Genomic DNA, 21,346 nt, shown 5'->3' with positions numbered 1-21,346 from the left:
TTACAAAGCATTATTTTACACACACTGGGGAATGCTGCACAATATTCAGTGACTCACAGCTGGCACATACTTTTAGGGATCAAGGAGACTGATTTAGACAAATATAACTCAGAGTAGATATTACAAACTTGACCGTGTTGACCAGGAAAGTCCTAGATGTATGAGAAACAGCTATGTCTTACCATTTTTGGATCACTGTGTGTGTGTGTGTGTGTGTGTGTGTGTGAGAGAGAGAGAGAGAGAGAGAGAGAGAGAGAGAGAGAGAGAACTCTGCTTTTACATACTGAAATAGTGTTTTCAAAATCAATTTATCCAGATAGAAATGACAAAAGAAAGTAGAATTACACATTATGACAGATGGAGCTGCTGTGTTGAATTATTCTCCCCTTCTGTAACACACACGTTGCAGCTTGTGCCCAGCTACCTCCGGCAGTGACATCAGCCCTCTAATTCCACCCATCAAAAGATAGGGAAAGAAATGGATCCTTACTGTTGTCAGTCAGTGAAAAGCCCTGGAATATGATGGCTTCAGGCCCAATCATTCCAGATCCAGGCTGTTGTCTGCGCCTCACTTTGCACCCTGCATGTGTGGCAGGAGCTGCAGAAGCAGCAATGACCCAGCCAAGTTCTGCAGGGCTGGAGTCTTGATTGCTTCTTCTGTTTCTGATCATTTAGAATAGGTCAAAGCAAGTTAAATGGTTGACTTGGAAAAGTGATCTATTAAATAAGGCCTTTCAGAAGCATAGGAGTAGGTAGGATGCAGTTGTTATCCTTCTCAGTAGTTGCTCCCAGACTTTGGAATTGCCTCCCTAGAGAAGTTAGACTGGCTTCCTCATTGTGGTCCTCCTGCCAGCAGGTGGAGACATTATGGCTCCAGCAGGCTTTTGGGAACCGGCTGCTTTAAATGAAAGGGCTGGTGCCATGCTGTTTTTATTGTAATTATTTGTATGGTTTTAATATAATTTATGTATATAGTTTTAATTCTATCATTTTTTAATTGTTTTTAATCCCCCTCCCCATTTTTAGCTGGTTTTTATGTATTTTTTAATATCTCTAAGCAGCCTTTTCAGGGGAAAAGTTTGGGGTGGATGGGAAATAAATAAATATAAACCTTTCTCGGAAATGTTTGCTGAAAGTATGAGAATGTATTCTTTTTACAAGCAAATTGGAATATGGTTTTTAAATACTGGCCTGAACTTTTTTAAAAAAACAACTCCCTTAAACTTGTAAAATGTACTCATGAATAAAACTGACAAATACTATATTGATGCATATATGCAGACACTAAATAGAAATATTTCCCTTTCTTTTTTGGTACCTGGCACTTGTGCTTAACAGAAATTCAGTGCCAGGATCTTGGAAATGTCTGCAGTCTGGGCCAGGAATTTCAAGCAGAGCTGATATGGAAGCTAGCGAAGACCAGGAAGTGTGAAATAGACTGAGGTTGAAACATGAATTCTATATCATTTCTGGGTTATAACATCAGCTCATTCTTTATGTTCAAATACAGTAATTTGTGCCCTACACAATTTGACAAATCAGAATGGTAATTAGATCCAAAGAAGGAAGGAAAATATGGAAATAGAAGATTAAAAATAAAAGATTAAAGGAGAGAGAACCTGCTTGAACTATTCAAGGCAAGGTAAATGGCTTAAGGGAGATGAGGGAGAACAGCCTCTTAAGAACTGATTTCAGAGAATGAAAGGGAAGCATTCAGTCTAGATAAATAAGATGCCACAGATAGCACCAGAAACATTGTTGAATCCTCTATCCACAGGAATGTGCGTTATATCCCACACACATATTCAAAGCCGCTGCCAGTGGATGTTCTCAGATTATTTTAGTGTGATTTTATTTTTATTTTTGAAATAATGCTCCAATTTTGCAACTTGCCACATCCAGGCTCAATCCTCATGTCAGTATTTTCTATGGGATGTCAAGTTGCTTTCTTAAAATATGTCAGAACATCCAGAAAATGAATGTCTTGCTCCTGTAACTTTACAGCTCACTTCAGCCATTGGAAAATAAATTACAATCAAATGATAGCAAATGCACCACATTAAAAAAAATAATTCACAGAGTGCAAAAAATTGTAGACTTGAGGTACAGATGAGCAGGAAACAAAGCATTTAAGAAAGTCAAATCCAGTTGACACAACTATTTCAGAGAAGACCTAGAAGGCAATGGCAGGCAATCCAGGGACAATTAGCACTTTTATAGCATTTAGATCTGCTCCTTAAACAAAATATTTAAAGACCAAGTACAAGGTTTGGATCATTTATGAAAGTCTTTCAACTGCACAAAGCAGTCATTCAGAACATGAGAAGGAGACAGGCTTTATCAGAGTCAGAGAGGATTGCAGCTGTCTTTGATGTTAATGCTATTTCCTGAAACTGGCGTTTTCAGTTTCTATACAGTGACCAGAGAGAAATAGAGGAACAGTACACAATTTCACATAACACCTCCCCAGTTTCTCTGTGTCTGTCTTATTACTGTATGCCTCCCCCCCCCCACAAAATACTCAGGGATGCAAATGTGTGTTCAGGGGCCTGGGGCTCTTAGAAATAAGAATCTGGACTCAGACAATGCTAATTAGATAGGGCATGTTTATTTTATAGTTCCTTGCTTACAGTTATGCAGACCAGTGTTCTTCCTTCCAGAATTCCCTTTGCCCCATTTCCTAAGGTGGACTATCTCATGCTTAGCTCAGAGCATTCTGAAATCCTGGTCTTGATCAAGGAATGGATTGGTCATAAACATTACATCTCTCCTTTCCCCCTAACTATCAAACCACAAATATAATTGAAAACACAGAACACTTGAAAACACATCTACAACTGTGTTACAAAAACTACAACTATAACAATATTATACAGCTAAAGCCATAGAACAAAACCAAATAATTGCTGTATGGTTCACAATGGAACACAATGGTTGGCCCTCGCTGGGTACCTTTGACCACACGGAAAGGAGTTGCTGGACTTGGTACAGCAGGAGTACGCTTTTTATGAAGTTGCCATCATGCCTATGAGTTCTGAGCGGTGCTGTGAAGTAGGTTAATGATAGAAACATTTCTTGTTAATTTTGGGGGACCCCTTGTGCCGTGACCATTGTGCCACGTGCTGTGATTTGATATGGCACAGAATAGAAGAGCACTGAGAGTATATCGCGTGGCTTGAGATTGTATTGAGAGTATATCGCGTGGCTTGAGATTGTATTGAGAATATATTGTGTGGACACAAAGGGCATCCCACTTTGAATGGCGTTTCTGTAGCTCTCTTACTCTGCTTCGTTGCAATATGTGCCGTATCTCATTGGTGCAAATTCTTGTTTTATATTGCTTCCATCTGCGGTAGCAATATATAGAACTTCTGAATGTCCCTATAAACCTCTCAACCTGCCCATTTGCTTGTGGCCAATAAAGTGCAACGTTTCAGTGTTTGAATCCAGTATAGTCTGAAAATTAAGCAAAATGATGGTCCGTTTTTTACTTTGAGGATATGTTAGCTGCTTCTTGTTGGAATGTTTCTGGAGCACATGCACAGTTTCAGTTTCTTTAGTGGGGCTCCCTTTCTCAATTTTCTGGAAATGTACAGTATTTCTGGCATTTCATTTGCCCGAGCAGTGTCTATAATGTTTTAGCAAGAGTCATCTGGGATTCTCATAAAATTTGCCTGAACATTATGTTGGCAGTGCATATTCTAAAACAACTGAATAGCAGAATAAATATCAATTGTTATATTGAATTAGTAAATGAATTAATTAAATGAGGTAGCTTTCAAAAATTGGCTCTTACAGTTTTTGAATTTTGTGTTTTGGGGGCAAAATAGACTAGTGCTGTTCAACAGTATGTATGTATGTATGTATGTATGTATGTATGTATGTATGTATGTATGACTTCACATTTGTTAGCTTGGCAAAGATACACTTACTTTGGTACAGTATTGTGTTCCACATACCCCTCAACTAATTAAGGCCTCTTCAGCATCTTGGATAAGCATTGTCTGAAGAGAACTTATCAGTCAATCACTTTGATATTAAAATGTGGTGGGGGGTTGTTGTGATGGCCTTCCTTCACATTCTATCCCCTGCATCTTCTAAGAATTTTGGAAAACTGTTTTCCAAAATATATACACTTGTCATTGCAAATTAGTATTGCTTCGGTAGAATAGGTGACAGATGCAAGTATGCATCTGAGAAAGACACTGTTTGCCTCATTTCTCATATTTCACAAAAATGCTAATGTTTATATTCAAAGGAAAATGAGCTATATTTTGCCTTCAAAGAGTTATAAAATTGAATGGAAGCAGACAAGCCAGACGGCTTCAGCATTTTACATTTATTGGTACAGAACGGTTTCAAAGGGTCACAAAGTGAGATGTAGTTGATTTCTTCCTAGTCTAGATACCTGAACTCTTGAGTGCTTAAAAAAAAAAATGACTTTCCGGTATCATTCCTTGTCATTATTTTGCAGTCTTAATAAACTCTGTGGACCATTTGTAAGCTTGAGTTATAATTGCATTTTTCAGGTCCTCCCCCCCCCCCCCGTGAGTTGCCTTATCCGTGTTAGCCTCATCTATGAGGTCATGGAAAGCCTGCTACTTATCACTTTGTGGGGGAGAGATGCTAGCCATTCAGTAATGTGTTCTCTTGGGACTGAGATATCAGAGTTGTGGAACACTGGTGGGAAATTGTGCTAAATATCTATGAAAGTATTTTTACATGGCATAAGCTCCACGGCAACAGAGGGCAAAAAATCCCAGACTTTTCCATTTGTTTTAAGTTATTTTCAGAACCATTTTGGAATCAAACACCTCAAGAGTTTTCCCTTGGGCTCATCATGGGAAATCTTACCCAGAAGACCTAGACACCGATTCAAGAGCCTTTAAAATACTGAGTATAATAATCCTGACCTAACATGCCCTTCTCTGCCATTAGTTGGCTGTGCCTGTAACTCAACAATTTTATGGGCTTAATGGCTTGCTGCTAAGTACATCTTTTAAGGCTAACCAAAGTCAGCTGAATGAAACGGTTCTCTTAGTCGACATGTCTAATAGCCTAAAACTGGTTGTTCTTAACTCTTTGCAATACTCTCAACTTTTAAAACAGTTCTTAGTCTACAAACATTATCTGGTATAAATCAACACAGTTCCTTTAAAGTTTTTGGATCGAAGGTTATTTACACCTGATGAGAATCTGGACATTTTAGTTTGAATTGTGCCAGGCCAGGCTGAAAAGAAAAAGAGGCAACAGGAAGAGAAATCCTGAAATAATTTTTACTTTAAACTTACAAAGTTCGTATTAAAAAATTATGGTGCATTAACCAGGGGGGAAAAATGGTCTCAGATAAGTTAAGGAAGAGAACAGAAATGTGTGTGGTGTTTATATAATACATCCAAAGCATGCTAAAATGAAAGCTAGAAGTAATTGGTTCCCAGGCGCCAAGTGAGATATCACCCAAAAATGCAATCGTTCTGCATACCATTTGTGGGTTGATTTCTTTTTCTCTGTGGCATCACTAAAAGAGGAAGGAGTAGGATAAGGAAGGCTTCAAGGCCAGGATAAGAACAATCATTTGCTTTCCTTTTGCTCCCATTATGAAAAGCTCAATTGTTTCATCTTACTGCTTTTATCATTTGGGAAAGGATACATTTAGCACATTGCAGCTCCAGATAAAGGAGGCATCAAAGGTACAGGCAACATATAAGGAAGAGAGAGGAACGTTTTTCCAAACTGTTCTCTATTTCCACTCATTAAGATTCGGATTTTTAATGCTTGTTTTCACCTAAGGATTAATATGTCACTTTAAAATCTGTACACCTCATACATTTTTTGTATTTTTTATATTAAGTTATATTGAATTTGGGCAGGAGATTCTGGGAGTTAACATGGTATTTCATTAAAATGCATAGAAGGAAAAAGAATGTTTGAGCTTTGGGGTTGATTAAACACAAAGAAAAGAAGATCAGTCACCTGAAGTGAGTGTAGCATGAAGAATTTTATTATTTTCATCTGTGGGATGAGAACATGAAAGTGATTAATAAATATGAGGTTCAGTGACTGGAAAGTAATGTAGAGTATTCCAAGACATTCAAGATAGTTTGTTGGCTTTCATCCAAGGAAATATATTGCATGTCTATTTTGCTTAATAGGACTTTATAGCAAGGCAAATTGTCTCATGCATTCCTGGATTCCATCTCTCCTTGCCTGAAGCAAGCCAGTTATATTCACCTTAAAACTCAGGGTCTGGAACACACTGGCACTGGCTCTTACTGCCACAAGCTATATTGACTGGGCCACAAACTTCTGCCACTGTTTTAGAGATGGTTTTCCCTTGGGCATGCAATGAATTTGCAAGTCTTCTCCTGTCTTACAGCTGTACTGAGGCAGATTGGAGCGTGGCAACCAATCAAAAAACAGTGCAATTTTACATGTTCTATCTCAATCAGATTTTATTGCAGCATTGCATAGTAAGGACAATTAACATTATCTTGCAAAAAAAGGTACCGGGGGCCAATTCATCTGTTGTTCTTTAAAAGGGCACTATATCTAGGACAAATATCTCTTGAGGAGTGGTGTCATTTTTCCTTGGTGGAAGTATGCATGTCTCATACAGTTGTCTATTTCCTGTGTTTATTCTGGAGGTAGGGCTGTTTCATGTTTTTTTCTACACAGAAATTACCATAGAAAATCCATATGCAATACAACATGAATCAAATGTGCACAGTGTCCATTCTGGGCATAGGAACCATTATTAATATATGGCCACCATGTATGGCTTGCCTAAGATTTTTTGCTACTCTTAACAACTCCACTTTAAAATCTGAAATTCCACTACAGAGAATGCTGAGGTTACAACTCTTGGGTCATGTGGTGCTTCAGCCAAACTCCACAAAACTTGCCACCTCAAGCAACTGCTAGGTTTGGTTATGCTGTATTTCCAACCCTCTATAAGCCTTCTTAAACCACATATTCTGGAGGCAAGCCCATTCCCATAGAGTGATTGGAACTAGAATGGTCTTAACTCCCTCCAATAAAAGGAAGCTTTCCCATCTACCATCACTCTCCAGGATTAACCTGCAGTCTGGATTACATCACTTGATAGAAGATGCAGCCTGCATTAACCCAGGAAAGAACAAGAAAAGCCGGACTTGCAAGGGAAGTTTCAGCAAAATAAAACTGACCGGAGTTACACAGGGGCTTCTCGTAATCGTTTTTTTGTTTAGTCTTCAATGTTTTCATTGTTGCAGAGCCACAGTGGAGATCCCCACGAGGGGCTGAAGATTTTAATCAATAGTGTCGCTTAAATGCTTTGTGCTAAGATACAGTTTTAGCACATTCAGTACTTCAAATTCTTCTATTCCCTTTTAAGAAAGTTACTTATTCTTCTAAAAATATAAATATTATGCAGATACTGTGCTTAATGATCCACATTCTCAACTACTCAGTCTTGCATTTCCCTCTTTTGTTCATTTCGCAATTAACATTTGGTATCTGGGAGGTGGAGACAACACATGGCAACTGCTTCCTGTTAAAATACCCAGAGCTCTTCTAAAGACTAAATAAAAAATAAAAGGTATACTGAAATAGGCTGCTGCTTGCCTGGGACTGAATAGCAAGGCTTGGGTCACAAAAGAACAAGTGTGTGTTCAAATAGAAATGGCACGACATATTATACGGTTTGTTTTTCCAAGAACGCTGTAGGATAGTAAATCATTCACTGGAATAAATGAATATGGTTATACTGAAAAGCATTATTAGTGCAAAACGTGAAAATAGGTATGGAAATACATTACAAATCTGGCCATGTATCAAATGTGGTTGCAACTGTGTAGAACCTGCAACGAGAAGGAAAAGACTTCCATTTTGCACAGCACAGAAGCCCCAGAGTCTGCCTTGGTTGCCTTAGCAAACCTTGGAAGTAAATATTACAGCACAAGTCAGGGATGAGAACCTGTTGTGGGGGCTGATGAAATTTGGAATCCAACAGCCTCTGAGGATCACAGACTCATCAGTGGCATAAGGTCACACTTGCATCCCAAGGGCTATTACAATGGCTAAGGTTGCTTGCCAAATTTTGGTTCTGTAAAAGAATCTGCCTGTTAAACTTTTATGCAGTGTAAGTGGAAAACACAGAAATTCTGCCATTATTGTTTTCCCGCATGCTATAGAACCAGTAAGAGAACATGCCTCTAGGAGCTTCTAGACTGGGGACTTTTTAGCACTACAGTGGTACCTCTGGATGCGAACGGGATCCAAATTTTAGAATTCTACAAATGTTAGTATGCACAAAAGCAGAAGCTAAAAAAAATTGTTAATTTATGAAATGGCATGAAAGAGCCCAAGATAACAAAAAGGGGAAACTTTAAATTCCGTGGCCATGATCAGTCAAGGGAAGGTGGTAATTCTTGCTGTTGACACATAAGGAAAAAGTGTTTCACTTTCACCTACTCTTAAGTACTATCTGTAGGCTGGAATTCACCAAATTACTTATTTATTTATTTACAAATTGCTTCCCATAAAACATCCCAGAGTGATGTAAATATGCTCAAGTGTTTGAATATGCCCAGTGCAATTAAGTGGGGGGGGGAGCTTCCCCTTCCATTTCATATTACAAAATTGATTATTTTTATTTATTTGTACCCCGCCCTTTCCCCTGCTTTTGAAAGTTTCCAGTTTCAAAAATATGCATCTGATGGCCCACCCATCTCTTAGGCACTCTAAGTACTGAACCTATAAGGAAATTTGATTTGCTAGCAACTGACTATGTGCCTTACAAAGTTTCTATCAGTTTTACAAGGTTTCTGTTGGTTTTGTTTCAGAACCATGACCATTCATGTATAGCATGCAGGATCATCTATCGGTCAGATGAACACCACCCACCAATTTTACCTCCGAAGGCTGATTTGACTATTGGATTACATGGGGAGTGGGCGAGCCAGCGCTGCGAAGTGCGTCCTGAAGTGCTCTTTCTCACCAGGCACTTCATCTTCCATGACAACAACAATACCTGGGAAGGTCATTACTATCATTATTCTGACCCAATCTGCAAGCACCCCACTTTCACCATCTATGCCAAGGGTCGTTACAGCCGGGGAGTACATTCATCCAGAGTGATGGGCGGAACAGAATTCGTGTTTAAAGGTAAGATCATTAGTTTTCAACCAAAGCCCTTTCCAAAGTACAGCATAATTTTTATAGCACGTAGCAAAACACATATGTGGAGGGATTAATATCATACCAAATGGCCCCACATGTTCTTGGATATCCATCTCACAGTAGACCAGCTCAGTTTCTTGTAGCCATGCAATGCTTTATTTAAGCTTCCTGCTGCCTTCAAGTAGGACTATATTCCCGTAGTTCTCATGATTCCTGCCTTGTGCTGCTGCACTAAGTTGAATGGCCCAGACTGGCCAAGGAAGGGGAATCAGTAAGCATTATCGGGTATTTTGACAGACTCTCAGATTTCTGTAATAGACCACCTCTTTCTGTGACGCTTGTATGATGCTTTTGGGTGGTCTTTGGAAGAGGGCTTGGGCAGTTTCTAAAGCCTTTAAAAGCTGTAACACATCTTTGTTCTGGGTCCTCACCTCCTTGCAGGGGTGGAAGCTCTGTTGCAAACCAGTGAGCCAGTGTGGTGTAGTGGTTAAGAGCGGTAGTCTCGTAATCTGGGGAACCGGGTTCGCGTCTTCGCTCCTCCACATGCAGCTGCTGGGTGACCTTGGGCCAGTCACACTTCTTTGAAGTCTCTCAGCCCCACTTACCTCACAGAGTGTTTGTTGTGGGGGAGGAAGGGAAAGGAGAATGTTAGCTGCTTTGAGACTCCTTAAAGGGAGTGAAAGGCGGGATATCAAATCCAAATGAAAATAAAGATCTTCCTTCCTTCTAAAGAAAGAAAGAAACTTGCTGCAAAGCAGCAAGGTCAAATAGTGTCAAATAAAGGGCAAGTACTTAAAGCTTGGAAGTAGTGTAAGACAGACTTGAACTAATTACCAAAAAATCAAGTTAAGATACCTGTTATGAAACAATGGAATTAAATTCTAAAGTGTTGTAATCACAGCCAACTGTGTTAAATAAATATAAAACGTGTATCATTCACCTTAAAGAGAGCAAGCAGTTCTCCTTGGCTTTTAAATAGAACCCCAGGGATAGCTGAGCTACAAACAGTTCTTAAAAGAATCAAATGAAAAAGACACATGGCAACTATAAAATGAAAGGTGGTTTTGCCTAAAGCGTAAGGCTGTGAGTTCTTTTTCCGACATGGTGAGAGAACACACCAAACTCCTGCAGAGTTGAGGAACAAAAAGCCTTCACTCCTAACATCCACGACAAACTTGGAGACCTTGCCCATCACTTTTATAAAGGCATTCCTGGGTTTGTGATCAATTGGTGGGCATTCCAGTCTTAAGCATAGACCATAAAAGCTAACCTATGAAGTCAAAGGATGAAGTCAAACATAACAAATCTAAACAGGGCTGCTTCTGTGTTGAAATGACATGCAAGGGGGCCTGGATTTTTGTTAGGATTTGTTGAATTGTTCATATAAATTTATTAAAATATGCCACCCAAACTTGAAACTGGACCAACTTAAGTTTGTTTGGAATTCCCTTTCTTGAGGCCCTTTCAGTTCAGCTGGAACTCAAAACAAAATTGTTTAAATTACTTTTAAATTAAATCTAGTCAGTCTTTTCAGGATTAGGAGAACTTGGCTGATATAAATCAAGGTTGTTTTTTTTAAAAGCTCTGAAGTTTATAGATTATCCATTCCTCAAGATGTTGCACACATGAAGCTTTAAAAGTGTGGATAATATATGATGGTAATGGAGCTGACATTTTCTGAGGTTTTTGGTTTCCATTTGGAACTGGTTACTTCATTAGCTTTCTGAGCAAGTATATGTTAAAAGACATAGCTTTATATCCTGGCTACAGAACAATTTTTAAATGAAATTTGAGTGCAGTTTTATAGCGTCCTCTCTCATGAAAACCAACTTGGTTTTATTTGTAGGCTTGCCTGGGGCAGCAGGCTTGTGAAATAGAAACTGTTTAATCTCTTGCCTTTCCTATCTAGACATCAGTCTTTTATTTTCTTTTTTTTTTTGGTGGAACTTGCTTTCCCCTCTCCTTGAAGACTTAATTATGTGAACCAATGTTAGTTCATTTGCTTAGCATGCCCACAACACAGAAGCTAAAAATGTTTGTGAAAATTGAACAAGTAACTGACCCAATTTATTGTCCCCAGCTCATTATATTTGAGTTTTACACTTTGAAAAAATAGGCGTATTAAAATGTTTGATGACATTTAGAGGCTTAAAAAGAAATCAAGAGCATCAAACTGGAAAAATGATTTATAATTAATTTCAAATAAATTGGCACCTTATTTTAAAACGTGCATTAATTTTTGTGCTTACTTTAATGAAGCTTTATTGAGCAACTGGATAACTGGGGGTATATGTGTATGGAAACAAATTTCTATGAATGTATGTTTAAAGCTTGGATTGAGAGCAAAGTACTGGATCAGCACCCTGTGGCTGTTTTCCCTGTAAAATAACTATCAGAATTAAGCGTGCTTTTTTTAAAAAAAAAAAAAAGTTAAATGTAGTTTTGTTATATTTAGATCAGAGATCAGAACCACTCTAGTAATCACATGATCTAACCTAATGAGTAAAGGTATAAAGTAATTGCCTCACCTTTGATGCTATTTTATCTAGCATGTGCATAAGGAAGTTAGGGCAATAATAGACAACCCTCTAATCCAGAGGCTGCTTATGGGTACAGGAACTCCATTTTAGCTCAGAACTCTCTTGCTTATAAACATGTGAGTGCATAAGCTTTGATTCAAGTCCTCCGTTGAAATGAATGTCAAAGAGATGTAAACACTGCTAACAAAATTAAATGCTTGCATTGGTCATGCTCATTAAAACAAGAAAAAATGAGGAAATATTTGTTCATGGCCAAGGGTCAGTAAATCAATCAAGATTGGCGGTTTGCAGTCTTCCTTGGTGTAGCCTTTCCACACACATACGTGTTACACAGCAGTTGCATGATTTCATATTTTAAGGAAATTTAAACCTTTTCTTAACATTGTCCAATAGCTGTAAAGCAGTCATGTGATAGTCCAGTGACAATGAGAAGTGAAGCATGCCAAGGAGGAATACATATACCTTACAGACCAGCAATGGTTACTATAGAAGAGGAGGTGATGCAACCTGTTTTGTATTATCATAAGGTAGAGTAGCATATTAAATCTAGGTCATGCCCAAGGACTAATTCCTCTGAACGCTGTCGAGGCTGAGCTGCAAGAAATGACACTTTTTGCAAGTCTCCCAGCAGCAACAGAAAGCAAACCACCACCACACTAGACAATTTTGTTACTCAGGGAGTGAGCAAAAAAGTGTTTGCTCATTGTGGGGCAGGGGGAATGGTTCTCTTGGCTGAGGTCACCTATCTCAGCAGTTCAGGAAGCCCTGTCCTCACTCTCAGATCAGCTTTGTTTTCCATGAAGAGAGGAGAAATGAACGGCAACGTACAGGCATACAAAGTGACCATAAAGATAAAATGGGTGATTTGCAAAAACAAATGGCTACCTTGAGAGCTTGTTTTCTGGTACTGCTCAAATTATTGAGCATTGTTACCACACTGAGAATTCAGCAGTGTCATTAAATCTATGTACAGTCGTACCTCGAAAGTCAAACGCCTTGCGAGTCTAACGTTTTGGCTCCCAAATGTCACAAACCCGGAAGTGTGTGTTCAGGTTTGCGGATGTTCTTTAGAACCCAAACATCCAATGTGGGTTCAGCGGGTTCCGATTGGCTGCAGGAGCTTCTACAGCCAATCAGAAGCTGCACCTTAGTTTCTGAACATTTTGGAAGTCAAACAGACTTCTGGAACGGATTCCGTTCAACTTCTGAGGTACAACTGTATCTGATTTACATTTTACTCACTCTTAAAATGACTTATGATTATTTTCATCTAGTCAAAACAGAGAGCACTGCTACAAGAAATTCCCACAATAAGCCAACCATGTACCTTACTAGTGTTCCACTACTAAATACTAGATCTGAGAGCATATTTATTCAACTCACTTAACTTGTGGAAATTGTTCTAAGAGCCACTAGCTTAGATAAATTTAAAAGGGGATTGAGACACATTCAGAAGAGGATAGATCTGTTAATAGTGATCAGTTATGATAGCTAAATGGTTTACAGGAAGCTTACCTGTGAAAAAGCAGTTGCTGTGGGCAAACAACGGGAATGGCTGTCACTTGTACTTTTCTTAAAGTATCTGTCTAGGCACTGCTGGAACAGGATGATGAACTAGAGCCCAGGAGCTAATGAGCAGGGCTCTTCTTATGACTTCACTTGCAACTCTTACTGGTTTTGGTTTTAAACCACTTTTTTCTTTCTTTCCATACACTTGAGTTACTCTTCACATTTATAAAGGCTTAGTTCAGAAGCAAATGCTGTGTCTTTCAAGGTCAACGGGTTTAGAAACTTCTACAGAAGAGAATCAAGCTCCTCCTGAAATAGAAATCTGGCTGTTGACAAAATCATATTACCTCAAGGCACAATTAACAGTCCCTTCTTTGTTTTTTTGCAGTGAATCATATGAAGGTTACACCCATGGACATAGCTACTGCCTCTCTACTGAATGTCTTCAATGGAAATGAGTGTGGGGCAGAAGGATCCTGGCAAGTTGGGGTGCAGCAAGATGTTACTCACACCAACGGCTGCATTGCTTTGGGAATTCGCCTGCCGCATACAGAGTACGAGATCTTCAAAATGGAGCAGGATGCCAGAGGGAGATACTTGTTGTATAATGGCCAGAGACCTAGTGATGGATCCAGTCCCGACAGACCAGAAAAGAGAGCCACCTCATACCAAATGCCCTTAATTCAATGTACTTCATCCGCACCAAGAGTAGATGAAACTTTAGAAGAAAACAAACTAGGATGGTACAGCAGTGGAGCACCAGCAAAAAATCCCTGTGCTTTTGTTTTGGTTATGATGCTGGCTGTTAGCACTGTGCCAACGTTGGGCATTTACAGCTAGAATTGCATTTTCAAATGACTCCTATCAGGGCAAGTATAGGACTTAGGCTACATGGGGAGATGTCATAAAGCATCTTAACAGACAAAAAAAGGACATTTTCTTGATGCCTGAAGAACTGTTGTTCCTTTTATCCTCCTTGAATCATGAATAGCACCAGTTTGCTTCTGCTTTGAACTTCATCCAATCTGATCCATGGCCTGACATGACTGCACAACAGTAATTGCACTTTAAAACTGCAGTTCTTCACCCTTCAACCCTGCCTTCAGTTTGTTCTTTGGAAGAAAAACTTATTGGGCTGAACTATCTTACACATATTTTCATCTACCAACTGTGCTGTTGCAGTTGTTCCTACTCCCCAAATCAGTTTCATCTTTGAATTTGATTATCTAGAATTATGCTTTTATCGTATTGTGTCAATACTGATAAACTGCATTGTTCTTATGTTACAGTGTATATATGTATATATGAAAAATCCAACTAAGGATGTATCTTAAATACACTTTTATAGAGTTTACATAAAATATTACATGATCTTTAGGATCAAGAATGCTGAATGGAAAATCTCAAATTAAACCTGCACAGATAATTTAAATGATTGTATATATAGGTGGTGAATTTAAGAATAATCGGAGATTTAGAGTGACATATGGCGCCAATGTTCTTTATTAAGTTGCCCAACTTATCACAGTTCAAAGCAATTTCAGGGGTCCACCAACCACTTTCCACCAACTTTGAAAAAGCAAAGACAAAGGGAAGAAAGCAACAAGATCTCTCAAATATAGAAACCAAGGTGAATTACACCATATCTTCATAAGAAATTCAGGATAGTGGACAGTTTGCCAAATGCAATGCACTTGACATTCATTTTATTAGACTGGGCAATTCAATAAAGCAAGCAAGGCTTAATCTTGATATATTTATTTTTGCAAGACTTTTTTTAAAGAATTCATAATAAGTTGTGGCAAAAAATGGAGTTTAACGAGGAGCAGGATGTTAGCCAAGTCTGATTCCTTTTATTAGTGAAGTAGACAAACTGAATATTAAATGATTCCTTTTTTCACTGGGAATGGGACAGGGGGTCATGTAAACTCCATTGCTTTAAATCAGGGACAGGGAAACCCATCGCTTTCACATTATTGGACAGAACCCCAGCCAGCGTGGTCATTGATGATGGGAGTTTAGTCCAGCTACATCTGGAGAGACAGATTCCCCACTCCTGCTTAAAATTCACAGTAGCCTCCTTGCATAATGCCACAATGACAAGGCCAGGAAACACAGAATCAAAAGATACTCTCCCTAAATACAATCTTATTTAAAACCACCAGTTTGAAGAACAAATTATCTGTTCTCTTTCATGCATGTGTATTCACGTATAATTTATTGACATGTACAAGGGGGACAAGTTTCAAATCCACTGGTGAAAAATAGCAATGGGTAAACCAAGCCACGGTGTTGGGTCCCTTAGTATAATAGGAAGTGTTCTGTGATAAAATACAAACTTACAAATTGGGACGCATGATAAGAAGGAGCAATAATAAGAAGCTGCAGAGGGAAGGTGGCATAAAGAAACTTTTCTCCCTTCTGTACATAGAAGCATAAGATCAGAGTCTTCTATCAACAAAGGGACACAACTATATACAACCTGTGGTAAGGCACAACAAACAGAAAGTAAAGGATGCAACTGAGTCTACAAAATCTCGGAAAAGGGACCATTCTTACCAGCGGAATTATAGTTCTAATGTATAAACATTCACTGGAAGCTGCTGCCATGGGCTTGCTTTCTCCACTTATTTTTTATCATCTGCAGAAGTGAAAGGGGAACTCATTTATGCTGAAGTAAGCAGAGATATGATTCAGAGAGAGATCTTGTACTTTTGACAATGACAGTGAAAAGCACCATGTGCAACACCTGTATTTCCACATCTGCCATAACTAGATGTGAGAAACCTCTGCATATATTTGGCTCTGGGCTGCAGATTCTTTGACTGTTCTGCCACAGGGTAGATTATGATTCCTGAATTGGGAATCTGCTACAAAGCTTCACCTGTCTATCAGCCCTCCCTGCCACCTAGAATAATAGAATCTCAGAATTGTAGAATTCGAAGGGACCCCAAGGGTCATCTAGTTCAGGAATATCAACTAAATCATACATGGCATATGGCTGCCCAACATCTACTTTAAAACCTCCACTATCCTCCTTAAATTGTGGTTCTCAGAACTGGGCACAATACTCCAGGTGTGGCCTGACCAAGGCAGAATAGAGCAGTACTTACTTCCCTTGATTTGCTCCTGCATAGCACTGATGAGTCATGTTAAGCTTGGGGGTCCTTTCCACATGTACTATTGACAAACCAGATGTCCCCCATCTTATAATTGTGCAGTTGTTCATGCCTAAGTATAGAACCTTACAATTGTCCTTACTGAAATCCATTTTGGCCGTTTTCCAATCTTGTTAAGATCATCTTGAATCCCGATTCCGATGCCCCCGAATACTTTCATCAAAGATGTTGAACAACAACAGGCCCAGGACAGAACCCTGTGGCATCCCATTTGTCACGTCTTTTCCAGGATGACAAGACACCATTAGTGAGTACTCTTTTGGTTTGGGCAGTCAACAAGCTGCAAATACACCTAACAGATACCTCTTCCAGTCCACATTTTGCCAGCTTCTCTGCAAGAATATGAGGGACTTTGTCAAAAGCCTTACTGAAATCAAGATACACTATGTCCACAGCATTCCCCTGCTTGCAACTATTTTTTTTTAAAAAACGACTCTTCTGGCATGACTTGCTTTTGAGATACACATGCTGGGTCTTTGTAATCAAAGCATCTTTTAATTATCTGTTCTAGGGCATTTCCTGGTAAAATGTTAAGCTGACTGGTCAATAGTAACCTGGGTCTTCTCCCCACCCTTTTGAAGATGGGGACATTTGCCTGCCTGGAGAACAGGTGAAATATTTCTGCCTTCTGCAAAGACTTCATCTGTTCTCCAAGAATTCTCAAAGATTATAGACACAGGCTCTGATATCAAATGTGCAAGCTCCTTTACTACTCTTGGGTGCAGCTCATCAGGCCCTGGAGATTTGAATTCCTTACCACCTGGTTTACTATATTGAGCTGCAGCTCCCTCCTTGCATTGTTTGTTATGCTTTCATCAGGTTAGGCACTGGCTTTCCTTTTGGGTGAAGGCAGAGGAAAATAGGTGATCAGTTCCGCCTTCTGTCACCCAATAGCATTTCTCTATTTTCTCCACGCAAGAGATCTACTACTTGCTTGTTCTTCCTCTTGCTTCAAACACAACCAAAGAAAATTATTATTATTTTAAACCTCTCTTGCAAGCCTGAGTTCATTCTGAGCTTTGGCCTGCCTGACCTTCTCCCTGCAACTGTATATCTTCCTTCCTGATTTCTCCTTCCTTCCATTGCTTATACATTCCCTTCTTACACCTCAGCTCATCTTTAAGCTCCTTATGCAGCCACACCCGTTTAGGTGGCTCCCACTTTCCTTGTTGCAAATTGTCTGCATTTGTGCCTTCAATATTTCACCTTTAAGAATCACGTACTGGGCTCCATTCTCTTCTGAGTATTTCTGACCACAGTAGTTCCTTAAGATTTTTGAAATCAGCCATCTTAAAGTCCAGAATGCATGTCAGACTACACTCGGTTTTCTCTTGCCTCTGAGGACATGATCAGTTCCTCCCAAGGTCCCCTGTACTTTCACTTCGTTGATCAGTTCCTCCCTGTTGGTTAGTACCAGGTCCCCTTGCTGCTGCTTCCACTTTCTGGGAAGTGAGGGAAGTGAAGAATTTGTTGGATGTTACATTATTGGCAGAGTTTGAGTTCCAACAGATACTGAAATAGCTGGAAGTCTCCCATGACTATACCACTTCTTTTCAATAGTTTGGTAAAGTGCTCTAGGAAGGCACCATCCAGGTTTGAAGGCATGTTTGATTGGGAAGTTGGAACAGAGTAGAACTGGGAGCAAGTTTGAGATTTTAAGGTGGTTGTATATTTGCATAAAACCAAGGGTGTGTGTTTTTAAAAAAGATATTTTATTTTTGTAACATTAAAAAACTTTTTTCTTCCCAGTTTTCTTCTCTAGTTTAAAGTGCCAGGGAAGTTTCAGTACTTGTTGAAAATGTTGATTAAATAAAAGAGTAAATGAAACCAAAATTCTTGGAAGTCTTCTCAGTAGTTTTTTCTGTATTCAATAGTTGTATCCACCAAGCTGAAGAATTTTAACTATAAGCTCTTCCTGTGTCCATGTGCACAAAGTTTATATTTTATATTGAGTAACTATTATCTACAGCTGCATATCAGGCCATATAAAGTTAAATATAAATCTTGTTTGATAGCAAGTAGCAATTTAATATGAGTTAAATGGTTCATACACCATTAAGCTTATATATTATAAACATATAGCTGGGGGGTAAGCATTCATTCTTTTTCTGAAATATTTTTTTCCCCAAAATCTCCAAACTGATCTTTAATTTCCCTTGGCATCAACAATCAAAGACAACAACACAATCCTGCCATGTAAGCTTTCATCCCTAACTAAATGGAGCCCAATACTTTTAAAAAGCTTCCCTTCAACATCAGTAATCACAAGTATTCCACTTGGCTTCTGAAAACCTGAAGGCCACATTAGTTATGGGTCACACAGTGCAGCAAGTTGTAGGCACACAGAGAAAAAGTTTTCCCGCATTTACACCATTCAGCAACTACTGCACAAACCCCTAAACTGTCCATAGTGGTTTAATCAAGTACAGACATACCTTGAGTCACAGACGCTTCAGGTTGCGTTTTTTTGGAAGTACCTAAATCATGCTTTGCGCAGAAGCGCCAAATCGCAACCCGCGCATGCGCAGACGCACCACTGCAGGTTGCGAACACTGTGGGTTGCGAACGTGCATCCCGCATGGATCACGTTCACAACCCGAGCGCCCTCTGTAATGAACATACTTACCCAATACTTAATGCTTACACATTTATTTGCATTTTTAAGTTAACCCTTCTCAAGTCATCAGGGCAGATAATAGAAGCAAATTTTAGAAATGCAAATATAGTATGCATTTGCCTAAAATAGTTGGGATGTGGGAGACAAGCACAAGTCCCTGTTAAGAATCCAAAACCACTCACAAAAATTAATTCAGATTGGAGGTTGCTGAAAGGCCTGCAATAAACATGATGTATAATAAAACATTGCCACCTAGTGGTAACATCTTGTCTCAACTCTGAAGAAGACTTCAAAAGTTAAGAGCTCTTTGCCCGCAAACACAAATGGAGAATTGTTATTTTTTGGGGATGGAGTATGAAACCCTGCTCCATGGAAAAAGTCAAGCAGGTTTTATGAGACTAAAGAACTACTATTTCAATATTAAGTCTTTCAAACATTGTTATAAGCTAGCTAGTTCTGAGATGTTCTGTTTAAAACTGATTGCAAATAGAAAACTCTGCTGCTGTGGGGGGATCACATTTTGAAGAAATCAAGTGAATTGGGTATTCTCATGTTCTTTTCAAAACCTCATAATAAAAGTACATCTATTGTTTACCTTTGTACATGTTCTCTTTCTCATAAAAACTTAATTCAGGAATGCAATGCAACGCAAAGTGGGTTAAGATAAGAATGCTATGAACAATTAAATTACATCTGAAAATGTGGGATATACTTTAACGTTTCATGTAATCTACATCCTAGTCAAGCAGTATTAACTTTTTAAACTAGCCAATCTGGTACAGTGTAAAAGAGAATTAAAGTAACTTCTATCAACTCTTTCAAGCTGGCATACATATATACAAACTTCAGCAATTAGGAAAATGTCCAGGTCTCGGAAAGAATAGCTAATCAACAGCACTTTCTGCTTTCCAACTTTCAATTAAGGGAACCCAAAACAGTTCTTGGCAGTGTAGATGACTAACACAGACATTCTGACGTCTTCTCATCTGCACTGAAACTACTTTCAAAGCCAACACTTTCAGTGATTTAAACCAAAACAGAACACATAATAAAAAGTTAAAGTAATTCAATTGCCTAGCATTAAAATGTAATTCAGCTCTTCAGTGTATCAACAAGTCTTGAAAGCCAGAATACAGTTTCGTAATTGCTCCGTTGACTCCCATAAATGCTTTTCATAAGCCACTTTGCTACCAACACTTGAAAGGTTTGGAGCTTAATGTCAAGGACAGCATGTTGATGGTGCCCTGAACTTTTAGACAAATGGTCTGCAAACCAATAGAATGCTTAAATAAAGTACTTTTTTCCATTACAGAGTATAAACAGTTTGTTACGGTGATGGAAAGCCAAGTCAAGAAGCAGTTGATAATTTTATTGATAATTTCACTGCTTCGGGTCTGGTGATTCACACAGCCAAATTTATCACATAATCCAACTAATGAAGCTTTTTATGTATCACAAATAAAACTTATACTATGAAAAGAACTATTGTTGATAAGGATCCCTCCAACAGGGCCTCAGTACCATGCAGAACTGCCTATATTAGTTCATTTCATTTAATCCAGTGATCCTAAGAGGGTACAGTAGAAAGAAGAGCCAATTTCAGCAGCTGTCAGACCAAATATCAAATATAAAAAGCACTTTTCAGTGGAATGTAGTGTTGGCATATTCGTGGCTCTACCACTAAGCTTCTGCATTATCTTGTACAATTTTCTAAGTCGAAGCCTTAAAATTCAATACCTTTCCTCCTGTTTTCCCTATGTTCAAGGTGCGTTACAACACTTAGAAGAGTATGGGCCCATACTTTAAGAAAATGCTTAGTCTCAAGAGTGAGACTAGCAGATAGATTGTGTGGTCAAGGGAATGCGTGCACACAATTTGCAGTGCTGAAGAACGCAGCAGATAGCATTCCTGGGCAACTAGCAAACAGCAGGCAAAAGGAGCTGAATCTGGGATAAGCACATTACACTGGCCATTGAAGACCACTTTTATTTGAAGTATAACAATTTCCTCCCTCAGCAATTTCATGGGTCAACTTCAAACAACCTACTTAGATACACTGCAGTAAAAATCAAAACTATTATGAACAAGGGGCCTAAGAATATATAGGGCCATGATGGGATCCAAATTATATTTTAGTTTACAAATTGAAAGTTTAAAAATATGCAAATGAATATAAACAGAAAGTAAGCATTCTTCAGTTCACATTATTTGTCCTTATGTCAAGATTTCAATTTCCAAGCCCAACAAACAGCAGGTGGCAGCAAAGCAGACTAATAAGGTGGTAGAAGTGCAAAAGAGATAATCCCAACTCAGGTCTCATCCCAAACAGAAAATCCAAAATA

At 38.8% G+C, this 21,346-nt stretch overlaps 1 protein-coding gene across 1 annotated transcript in view; it reads left to right on the top strand.

Annotated features, from left to right (window-relative positions):
• The window catches only part of APCDD1 (APC down-regulated 1), a 38,163-nt gene extending 18,567 nt beyond the window's left edge, over nt 1-19,596 (top strand). Inside the window, exons 4-6 of the mRNA XM_081918108.1 lie at nt 8,823-9,144; nt 13,597-18,800; nt 18,989-19,596. Of these exons, the coding sequence (XP_081774234.1) occupies nt 8,823-9,144; nt 13,597-14,048 (774 nt within the window). The 3' untranslated portion in view covers nt 14,049-18,800; nt 18,989-19,596. The remainder of the gene's footprint in view (nt 1-8,822; nt 9,145-13,596; nt 18,801-18,988) is intronic.
• Nucleotides 19,597-21,346: the final 1,750 nt, after the last annotated feature.

This window comes from Podarcis melisellensis, assembly GCF_964234715.1.
Source record: "Podarcis melisellensis genome assembly, chromosome: 7".
Taxonomy (NCBI): Eukaryota; Metazoa; Chordata; class Lepidosauria; order Squamata; family Lacertidae; genus Podarcis; species Podarcis melisellensis.
The sequence above is the reverse complement of the archived record's forward strand: the minus strand, read 5'-3'. Positions and strand labels throughout refer to the sequence as shown.